Here is a 12120-nt window from a genome sequence, read left to right as displayed (position 1 = left end):
AAAGCAACAATAGATCCCCAGCAACAATAGAGCCCCAATGCAACATTATACCTCCCCCAGCAACAATAGACCACCTGTTACAAACTACCACCCCAGCAACAATAGATCCACCCCTGAAACAATAGACCCCCAGCGACAACAGTTTTCCCAGCAGCCAGCATTAATAGACCTCTCCCTCAACAATTGCCCAATCAACAACAATAGACCCCCCACACAAAAATAGATTCCTGCCAGAATACCCCAGTACCCATTGCCATTACATATATTTAGTGCTAGAGGTGCCAGAACTGCGTTCCCCCACGTTCCCGCTGAAAAAAAGCCCTGGAAGTAGTACTGTGCAGCATCTTTACATACAGAATAGGATAAAAGGTACAGCAGCTTTACATACAGATAAAAAGAGGTACTCTGCAACATTCTTACATACACAGTAATTGAAGCAGTACTGTGCGGCCTCTTTACATACACAATAAAGGAAGTGGTACTGTGCAACATCCATACATACAAAGTAATAGAAGTGGTGCTCTGCATACCCTATAAGACAAGTGGTACTTTTTTACATACTGAATAATAGAAGAGGTACTGTGTAACAAATTTACATACACAATAAGTAGTACTGTGCAGCATCTTTACTTACCGAATAGGAGAAGAGGTACTGTGCAGCTTTACATAATGAATAAAAGAAGAGGTACTGTGCAACATCCTTGCATACACAGTATTAGAAGTAGTACTGTGCTGCAACTTTACAAACATGATTAAGAGAAGTAGTACTGTGCAGCATCTTTACATACAGAATAGGAGAAAAGGTACTGTACAGCTTTACATACAGATAAAGAGAAGAGGTACTCTGCAACATTCTTACATACACAGTAATTGAAGTAGTCCCGTGTGGCATCTTTACATACACAATAAGGGAAGTGGTACCGTGCAGCACCTTTACTTACTAAATAAAAGAAGTGTTACTGTGCAACATCCTTATGCCGCGTACACACGATCATTTTTCAGCATGAAAAAAACGTTTTTAAAAAACTTCATTTAAAAGGATCTGAATGACAATTGTGCGGTCGTGCTACACTGTACCCAAACAACATTTTTATCATTTTGTACCCACAAATAGAGCTTTCTTTTGGTGGTATTTGGTCACCTCTGGGATTTTTATTTTCTGCAAAAAAAAAGACCGAAAATTTTGAATTTTTTTTTTGTTTCTGTTATAAAACATTGTAAGTAAGTAAATTTTCTCCTTCACTGATGGGCACTGATGGTACTGCACTGACGGGCACTGATAACGCGGCACTGATGGGCACCAATGAGGTAGCACTGATGTGGTGGCATTGATGGGCACTAATATGCGGCACTGATAGGCGGCACGGATAGGCAGCACAGATGGGCATGGATAGGCGGCATGGATAGGCAGCATGGATGGGCACTGATAGGCGGCATGGATGGGCACTGATAGGCAGCATGGATGGGCTCTGATAGGTGGCACGGATGGGCACTGATAGGTGGCACTATCGTATGTGTTGTACTAATGGATGCCAATCAGTGCCAAACAATGCCTGCCAATCAGTGATGCCCATTGTGGGCACTAATTGGCATCCATTGCGGGCACTGATTGGCATCCATTTTTTGTGTCATTGTCATCCCTGGTGGTCTAGGGTGTCATACCGGTGTTTTTTTTTTTTTGGCATCCATGGTGGTCCAGTAAGCATCCTTGGGAGGGGCTGTGTTGATAATCGATCAGCACAAACCCCCCCTGTCACAGGAGCAGTCGATCGGCTCTCCTCTACTCGCGTCTGACAGACGCGAGTGAGGAAAAGCCGATTATCGGCTTTTCCTGTTTACATCGTGATCAGCCGTGATTGGACACGGCTGATCACGTGGTAAAGAGTCTCCGTAAGAGACTCTTTACCCAGATCAGACTGACACCCTGCAACAACGATCGCCGCGACGCGCGCCCCCGGGGATGCGCAGCGGCTCAATATCCTGAGGACGTCATATGATGTCCACTCAGGATATTGAAACCACTTTGCCGACGTCAATTTGTCATTGGCGGGCGGCAAGTGGTTAATATAGCAAAAAGTTAAAAATATTGTTTTTTTTTCAAAATTGTCGCTCTATTTTTGTTTATAGCGCAACAAATAAAAATAAGGTGATCAAATACCACCAAAAGAAAGCTCTATTTGTGGGGAAAAAAAGACGCCAATTTTGTTTGGGAGCCACGTCGCACAACCGCGCAATTGTCAGTTAAAGTGGCGCAGTGCCGAATCGCAATAAGGGACCAGGTCCTTTACCTGCATAATGGTCCGGGGCTTAAGTGGTTAAGAAGAGAATCAAACCCAGCAGTGAAGAAGTAATTCTGTGCATCAGCCATACATACGGGATCAGAACAAGTGCTCAGAATTATACCCAACATAGTACATACAGTATTTTTACAGATGTAACTGGACAAATTTCCAAACTACTACTTCACTCTTCAGCAAATATAATAATATACACATATTTCCATTACTTGGATAATGTAAATTATATAACAAGCTGGCTCATTAGTTACTGGCCTGGGTCTGTAGTGTATTCCCATTTCTGGTGTTTATATTTTATTGGCAGTTTCCCTAATTGCTCTTGATTTATCTCCTGTAAGTGAATTAGCGCAGAGAGCGTAACCTTCCTGTACTGTACACAGTGTAGAGCGAATGTCACACATGGCTTGCCTCTCCCTCGCCGCTTCCATGTTACTGAGTTTCACTGCTTTCTGTAATGAAATTTACCCGCCTGAACAGTCTTTAGGAACCTCATTAAATGGGTTAAATGTCACAGTTGCTGTTCTGACTAATAGAACACGAATGGAAAAGCAGCTTTCTGCACCCTTAGCAAATAAAAAGAGTAATAACTAATTAACAGGCTTGTATAAAGAAGAACACTACATAGAATTATTTGTGCCTAAACTGACCAAATAACAACTACAATGCATTTTCAAAATGAATCGATTTCTTTGAAGGTCTTCACAGGGAGTATTTAACTTGTGAGGTCCATGTTTGCCTGCACAGGGATGTGCAAGTGTTCTGTGCATCCACATGCAGGCAGTCCTATTGATGTCAGTTGGGATGCAGTGGCTGCACAGACAAAGATGCTGCTCCCAATTTGTCACCAGTGGTGGTTCGTCCATAGAGGGCGCTGGAGCGCCGCCCCCTCTGGCTCTCGCCCGCCACTGAGTCTAATAACATACATTCATGCATTGTATAAATGTATGTTATTGTTGCCAGCTGCCGCTGGTCTATTCAGAGATGGCCGGAACTTGAGCGCTGGCCACCTGAATAACGGCAGCTGGTTGGCTGTGCGGAAGTGCCTATCGGAGCCATCGGCTTTGATAGGCTTTCCGAGTACAGCCCTCGGCTCCCGGATGTCTTATCCTCGGAACATACGGTGGCTGCGTCCCTTGGATAAGACTGACGGCTGCCTCAGCCAATCAGGTTCCCCGATTCTGGTTATCGGTAACCTGATTGGCTGAGGCGTCACCAAGGCGGGAGAAGACATCGAGGGACGTGGAAGGAGTAAGGTAAATGCATTTTACAGGGTACAGCAGTGAAAATGGGCACAGTGGCGACAAAGGGCACAGTGGCATCAATGGGCACAGTGGCATCAATGGGCACAGTGGTGACAATAGGCACAGTGGCAACAATTAAAGGGCACAGTGACATGCACATTGGCAACAATGGGCACAGTGGTGACAATTAAAGGGCACAGTGGTGACAATTGGCACAGTGGCGACAATTGAAGGGCACGGTGGCTGCGTTTGGCATGGCACAGTGGTGACAATTGATGGCACAGTGGCTGCGTTTGATGGCATGGCACAGTGACTGCATTTGATGGCATGGCACAGTGACTGCGTTTGATGGCATGGCACAGTGACTGCGTTTTATGGCATGGCACAGAGGTGTGAATTGATGGCATAGTGACTGCATTTGATGGCATGGCACAGTGGTAACAATTGATGGCACAGTAGCTGCGTTTGATGGCATGGCACAGTGGTGACAATTGATGGCACAGTGGCTGCGTTTGATGGCATGGCAGAGTGGCTGCGTTTGATGGCATGGCACAGTGGTGACAATTGATGGCACAGTGGCTGCATTTGATGGGCACAGTGAGGCTGCAATTTTTTTTTTTTTTTTTTTTTTCGTTTGCGCCCCCCAAAAAATTTTGAGCACCAGCCGCCACTGTTTGTCATCTGTATGGGTACAGATCCCCAAACGCAGACAGTGTACATTTGGGGAACCGCGTGCATCCGCACCCACACAGATCTCAAATTGGGAGCAACAGCTGTGTCTGTGCAGCTGATGTGTCTGAGTTGTCATGGACGGGACTGCCTGCACATGGATGCCTGGCACAGCTGTGTACCCCCGTGCTGGCAAATGGGGCCTTTGCACGGACGTAAGCCTAAAGCACAGTTCCACTTCAAAGTCGAAGCACCGCCTATCTGTCTTTTCCCCCTCCAGTGCCACATTTGGCACCTTTCGGTGTGGAAGGGGGGAGTGGGTACCTGTTTCTGACGGGTACCTTCCCCCACTTCTCAATGATGGCGCCGTGGTGAGATCACCCGGAGGTACGGTCCCTCTCCTCTTTCCCCCGCTGTCGGGCCATTCAGAAAGCGCAGCACTTTTTGCGCATGTGCAGTAGGGAACCAGCTGGGAAGCTGAAAGGCTTCACTGCCGGTTTCCCTTAGAAGCAATGGCAGCGGCAGCAACCGAGAGCCGATGGAAAAATCGGTTAGTGTGCAGACATCGCTGGACAGGTAAGTGTCCTAATATTAAAAGTCAGAAGCTACAGTATTTGTATTTCTGAAAGAGGCTGGAGCTCCTCTTCTAAGTACAACTAAAGGGAAAACTTGTTTTAGTTTTGGATAGAGTGGAGAGGGATTAGAACCCCTGTCAGTTTTTATTGCTGTCTGTGTCCCAGTTAAGGAGATCCACCTTCTCTATTTGTCCTGTTTACCATTATCATTGAAAGTGAAAAGACAACTCACATTTTGGGTTGTCCCCAGAAAAGTAAAGCCGTGTACACACGATCGGTTAAACCGATGAGAATGGTCTGATGGACCGTTTTCATTGGTCAAAACCGATCGTGTGTGGGCGCCATAGGTTATTTAACCATCGGTTAAAAAAAAGGCAACTTGTTTTAAAATTTAACCGATGGATTCCTAACCGATAGGACAAAACCGATCGTTAGTAGACACGACCATCGGTTAATAATCCACGCATGCTCAGAATCAAGTCGACGCATGCTTGGAAGCATTGAACTTCGTTTTTTTCAGCATGTCGTTGGGTTTTACATCACCGCGTTCTGACACGATCGTTTTTTTAACCGATGGTGTGTAGGCACGACTGACCATCAGTCAGCTTCATCGGTTAACCGATGAAAACGGTCCATCGGTCCGTTCTCATCGAATGGACCGATCGTGTGTACGCGGCATTATAGAGGGAAAATCTTCCAATGGGGACACTAGTTGATTGGCTAGAAGTTACCTTAACTTCCTGTTTGGCTATGGGACATGAAGTGAAGGTAAATCTCTGCAATGGGACACAAATGACAAAAAAAAAATCTGACAGGGGTTATAACAATAATATAGTGCCTAAACAACTTAAAAGCACTTTTAACCCCTTGCTGCCCAGGCCAATTTTCAGCCTTTAGCGCTGTCAGACTTTGAATGACAATAATGTGATCATGCAACGCTGTACCCAAATAAAATGTTCATAATTTTTTTCACACAAATAGAGCTTTCTTTTGGTGGTATTTAATTACCACTGTTTTTTTCCCCCCAAAAATTTTTGAGAAAAATAAAAGGTTTTCTATCAGAAAATTTTGTAAATAAGTATTTTTTTTCCTTCACTAATATGCACTGATGTGCTGCACTGATGAGACAGCGCTGAAGGGCATTAATGAGGATGCACTAATATGCAGCACTGATGAGCACTGATGTGCAGCACCGATAGGTGGCACTGATGAGCACTTGTAGGCGGCTCTTATGGGCAATGATAGGCGACACTGATGAGCAGGCACTGATGGACGCTGAAAGGCAGCACTACTGGGCACTGTTGGGGCTGCACTGATAATTAGGGCACTGATTATCTGTGCAGATCTCCGCTGTGAGGAAATGCCACTGATCGGTTGTTCTCACCTCAGTCTGTCAGTGTGAGGCGAGGAGAGGTGATAACCGGCATTGCCTTGTTTTCATGTGATTAGCTGTTATTGGACACAGCTGATCACATAGGTAAAGAGCTGCGCACATCTGCTTTTTACTGAGATCGGGGTCGCATCATTACTAGGGACACAGCTCACACGTGATCGTCACTCTGCCCGCCCCCGTGGGCGTGCCAGTGAGGTAAATCTTGGGCGACGTCATATGATGTCGTCCTAGAACAAGAGAGCCACCCCGCTGCCATAATTAGTCTATGTGGCGGGCGGGAGGTGGTTAAAGTGACACTAAAGTCTTGTTTTACAAAAAAAAAAAAAAAAAATACTAATCAAGTTAATATTCCTAACTCAAAGTCCCTTCTAGTGCTGTCAGCCTCCTCCAAAGCTTCAAATCCCCCCCCCCCCTTTTTTTCTGCTGTGATCAGAATTCCTGTAAGGGTGGCTACATTCATTCTCCATGTTAGGATTTTTTGTGTGTGGCTTAGGATTGAAGTTGCTCCTTAATGATAACTGATGGACTCATTTGGAAAAAATGAAATAAAATGTTAAATAATAAAAAAAAAATGTTGTTATTAATATTTTGCTTCCTATGTAGGATGTGGCAGACTTTGAGTGGAGTTTCTGGATGGAATGGGCTCATTCTCGACTCTTATGGCTTATGCTGGGACACTTGGTGATATCACAGTTTTCCAGAATTTTTTGGGGAAAGGTATGTGATTTTTATGCATCAATTAAAGTGTTTGTTACCCTTAAAAAAAAATGGATCCTGTTCCCCTAAAGCAGTGGTTCTCAACTCCTGTCCTCAGGACCCACTAACAGGCCAAGTTTGCAAGATAACTGAAATACATCACAGGTGATATCATTTGCTGCTTAGTGATTGCAGTATTCTAGTCTGCATCTCCAAGGTAATACTTAAAATGAGGACAGAGTTGAGAACCACTCCCCTAAAGCATGTTATACAGCACAGTACTTGTGCTGTGTAATTTGACCTCCTGTATCACCTGAAACACCTAGCTGATCCTGCCTGGTTCTGCCCCCCCCCCCCACCGTAAACTGACCACGGTTCATTATGGCTGCTGAGCCCAGACACCGTAGTCAGTTTACGTGCCTCCATGATCTGCAGCTCTCCTGTGTCCTCCCCTCCCTACTTATCAGCTCTTGCTAATGCTGCTCTGCTCCCCTCCCCGCTGCTTCAAAAGGACGTGATGTTAATACAATAGCCTCTGTTAGATAACAACATGTGCCCCAGTGTCTGTACTCTATAAAAATATGCTGATTTCTACCTTATATCAGAGCGCCGCTCACATGACTCCTCGGCTCTCTCCTTCTCCCCTCCACCCAGCTGACGCCAGCAGGAGTTCTTGGCCCCTCCTGCTGTAGCTATGCATAGGGGGTGATTATGGTGTGCCCATGCACACCCCATGCACTTTCCTATGCTGATAGGTTTGCTTTAACCACTTGAGACCCGCGCTGGAGACAAAAGACGTCCACAGTGCGGCTCTCATCTGCTGGGTGGACGTCCTTTTATTTGCATTCCCGCGCGCGCCGCTGGGGGCGCGCAGCAGGAAAAAACTGTGCCCCGCGCATCGCTGAGATGCCGATGCGCGTGCGTGGCGGCCGCGATGTCCGCCAGGTGCCCGCGATCGGCAGTGACAGCAAGGACGTGGAGCTCTGTGTGTAAACACAGAGCTCCACGTCCACAGCATCGGTCACCTCCCCCAGTCAGTCCCCTCCACACACAGTAAGGATCACACCCAGGGAATACATTTAACCCCTTCCTCACCCCCTAGTGTTAATGGTCCCAAAAATGTGTCAAAAGTGTCCGATATGTCCGCCGCAATATCGCAGGCCTGACAAAAAAAAAATCACAGATCGCAGCCATTACTAGTAAAAAATTAACAAAATTCATAAATCTATCCCCTATTTTGTAGGCGCTATAACTTTTGCGCAAACCAATCAATATACGCTTATTGCATTTTTTTTTTTAACAAAAATATGTAAAATAATACGTATCGGCCTAAACAGAGGAAAAAAATATTTTTTTTTAACAAAAAATTGGGATATTATTATAGCAAAAAGTAAAAAATACTGTGTGTACGGCTTCAACATACATTAACGGCTAGTTTACACTTCAAAACAAGGCTTCGGACAGGCTTTGTTAAAGCTCTCTGAATGCCAGTCAAAGCTTCTGTCACAAATAAAATGGTTAGCTTACAGTCCTGTTTACACCTTGCTTTGCTTCAAAAATGATACCCCATGTAGCATTAGTGATGCTTTAAAGCGTCTTCAAAGCCTCCATAGAAGTCTATGGCAAAGCTCGCTTGAAGCCCCACCGAAGCCTCTTCAAAGCATCACTGAAGTCCCACCAAGGGCTCATCGAAGTCCCACCAAGGGCTCATCGAAGTCCCACCAAGGGCTCATCGAAGTCCCACCAAGGGCTCATCGAAGTCCCACCAAGGGCTCATCGAAGTCCCACCAAGGGCTCATCGAAGTCCCACCAAGGGCTCATCAAAGCTCCACCAAAGCCCTTATCATAGCCCCACCGAATCCTCATCGAAGCACCAAGCAAAAGCAAAGGATAAACAGGACTGTAAGCTAACCGTTTTATTTAGTGACAAGAGCTTTCAGAGAGCTTTAACAAAGCAGGTCCGTAGCCATGTTTTGAAGCAAATGTAAACTAGCCCTAAATCTTCTTCTCAAGACAGAAAAGTTACCATCATATACACTTGATTGTCATCATATTGTATAAAAAATAGGCGACAATAAGGTATGTTTGAATTTTTTTTTTGTTTTGTGTTTGTTGTGTATCAGGAGAATGGGCTTTTTCCAAGCTGTTTATCATACTGATAGTTGATGCATTCGCTCAATTTAACATACTTTTGTACATAACAAAGGTCACACACTTCCTTTTCAGTTTTTCTCATTGCCACATTAGCTGTATAATGGAGGAGCGCTTAAGTGGTGTCTTCTCGATGACAGAGTGCATACAGTAAAAGCATTTTTATAGCGCACATTTTTACTGCAGCAGAGAAGCCTTTCAAAAAACATACTTGTGTTTATAACCTTTGCTTGCAGCCTTGAGCACCAGTCTGACTGTCTGTGACTTCTTGTTTTGTTTTTTTTTGCTTGTATAAAGTGACCTTGTTATCTGCTTTGAATATGTAAAATTAAAAGTGCTGCCTAATCCCTTTTTTTTTTTTTTTTGGTCAACCCAGCGACTGAGAGGTCGCCAAACTAAGAGATGTTAGTGCAGAAATTTCCCCTGCTAAACTATTGTGTCCCCCGCCAGGACACACTGATCAGCCCTCGCAGCCATTGCCTGCAAGCACTGATCAGATGCTGGTTTACCAGCATGTCTGTTCGATAAAAGACAGTAATTGGACAGGGGACAAATGTTGCCCCGTCCCTGATGAACCTGATGATTTTCGGCCCATGTCTATCGGCCTTAAAGGGGTGTTCCAGGCTTTTTTTCAGTTTATTAAAAGTCAGCAGCTACAAAAAGTGTAGCTGCTGGCTTTTAATAAACATACATTTACCTGCTCCACGGTTCCAGCGATGCGCCGGCAGGGGCTCCGCTCCATGCCGGCAGGCGTCTTCATTCCTAGTGTGGGCACCCGGCAGTGACAGCTTTCGGCTTCACGGACGGGCACCCACTGCGCATGCGCGAGCGGCGTCCAATTGGACAGGCGCTCGCCTACAGGGAGGGGCTGCAATGAGCCGATTAAGCTAATCGCCTTACCAGCCCCCCGGTGGAAGGAGGAAGTGGGACAGGAAGTCCCACTCCTCCTGACCCCCCCACTATCCCCCCCCAAAAAATTACATGCCAAATGTGGCATGTAAGGGGGGAAGGAGTGGATCAAGCGGAAGTTCCATTTTTAGGTGAAATTCCGCTTAAAGAGCAGGTACCTATGAAGTTCCCTCTATCATCTGCCTTGTCCAGAAAAAGCCTTTTCGGTGCTCCATCTCAGTCCCACCCATCATCCTCTGTTCTCTAAAGCTGGCCTTAGGGCTCTTTCACATGAGCAGTTCAGGTCCGCCTGCCAGTTTTTTTGGCGGACCTGAACGGGCGCTCCGTGCTTCTCTATGGAGCCGTAGATGTCAGCGGTGACATGCCCGCTGACATCCGGCCCGCTCCGATCCACCAAAGTGTGACGGAGGAAAAACCTACTTTTTCATCCGTCTGGCGGATGGGATCGGGTTAACATGGACAGACGGTCCGTGTTCATCCGATCCCCCCCATAGGGGAGAGCGGAGGTTCACGGAGCGGATCATTACTTATCCGCCCCGTGTGAAAGGGGCCTTACACTGATCAAAATTTGGTCAGAACATTTCCCTTCATCAGCAGCTGCAGCCAATTAGCTACAGCCACTGATCAGTGTATTCTGACAGAGACGGGTGCCACTATCATAATATACAATGTCCCAGGATTCCGCCATCCAACCAAATTTTTTATTTTTTTCCCTTTTATTGGTTGAACCAATTGGACTTGTGTCTTTTTTCAGCCAGACTATGTATCCTTGTTTGTGTGGATGGAAGGACCTGTTTGTTTTTCCCCATTTTTTTTCCCCCATTCAACCCTGCTGGCTGAACAAAAAAAACTGTGCGCCCACCCCAAATCTAGGGGGCGCTATTTCAAATTTAAGGGAAGTCTGGGCCAGTACTTGGGCCCAGATCTATTTGATTAACACACATTTGCCTCTGTTCTGGCTATGGTACTGCTTGGTAGTTTTCCTTGTTGCCTGCAGGTGGTGTTGCCATCCTGGCCTTATGTTGGCACACAGGTGTACCATTGTGTATTGGGTGTCCTTTCTCGGCAGCGGTACAGAGGGAGTGGTGACACCGCTGTGCATGCTGGGGAGGGATACTTAAGGGACAGATGCCATTTTCTGGGGTCCTTTGCCTCGTGGCCCTCCTGGCACGAGGTGTGCGTGTGTGAGCCCGACTTCGGGGCCACGTTGGCCCGGAGTCGCTTGGCTGTTTAGTAGGCTGTAATTCTGCTGTGATCTCCACACTTCCTGGTTGTCCGTTTCCTTATAACCATGGTACTGGGAGATTTTCACGGTGGTCTAAGCTGTCATTACTGTGTGTCTAAAACTCCTCAGAACCAATCAGATTCATTTTAAAAACAAAACACTGCCCTGGATTTGTTTGTTTTTGTTCTGTGAGTCTTCCCGACTCACCTCTCACCCGGAACTTCATGTATGTACCTTTAAAACCGAAAGTGAAACTAGAGGCACATTATATGATAGATTAAGTTCAATTTTTAATCATTTTTAAAAGGAATAAGTTAACTTTTATGTCTCTATACCCAATAAACAGTCATTTCAGCAAAAACATTTTTTTCCTTTAGTGACCCTTTAACCAAATGTGTATAGTGTCCTTAGTCTAGTAATTCCTATTGTCCAGGAAACAGGGCCACACTCCCACCAGTCATTACAGTAACACTGACTTATTGAAATGCTAGCCCCAAGCCTATCATAGTCTGAATGCTCCTGCTGCAATTGTGTTAAAAAGCAGGAAGTGATTGCAGTTGTATCTATTGGGGCTGCGCTTCATACCTTGCAGCTGAAATCGCATAAAAGACAAAAACCAAATGCGAAACGGAAAGGAAAGGTTAATTGAAAACAAGAAAACCAATTTCAAAATCCGAACAAGTGGAAGATAAAGTAATTATTACAAGGCTGTATTACAGGGAAAAGAAAGCAGGTTAGTACACCCCGGAGTTATCGCTGCATGTGTAATTTCTGGACTAATCATCTGTGTAGGTATCTCTTGTTTTCTTGTATTCGTATATTCTTCAAGAAATGGAATGAGTAGATTAATGGATCATAATGATGGTTTGAAAAATTGTGTGATAAAAAAAAAATGGTTGGTTTCATCTATTCAAGCCAGACAAGCAATTGTGCCCGGGTGGTCCAGGTTTTGAATTGTGTGTCT

General features: G+C 45.4%; 1 protein-coding gene across 1 annotated transcript in view; it reads left to right on the top strand.

Moving 5' to 3' along the window:
- HHAT (hedgehog acyltransferase) overlaps nucleotides 1-12120 on the top strand; it is a 375962-nt gene that overhangs the window by 34190 nt on the left and 329652 nt on the right. Inside the window, exon 4 of the mRNA XM_040351495.1 lies at nucleotides 6779-6892. Within this exon, the coding sequence (XP_040207429.1) occupies nucleotides 6779-6892 (114 nt within the window). The remainder of the gene's footprint in view (nucleotides 1-6778; nucleotides 6893-12120) is intronic.

This window comes from Rana temporaria, chromosome 4 (genome assembly GCF_905171775.1).
Source record: "Rana temporaria chromosome 4, aRanTem1.1, whole genome shotgun sequence".
Lineage (NCBI taxonomy): Eukaryota > Metazoa > Chordata > Amphibia > Anura > Ranidae > Rana > Rana temporaria.
Note: the sequence above shows the minus strand (reverse complement) of the source record. Positions and strands in the feature narration are given on the sequence as shown.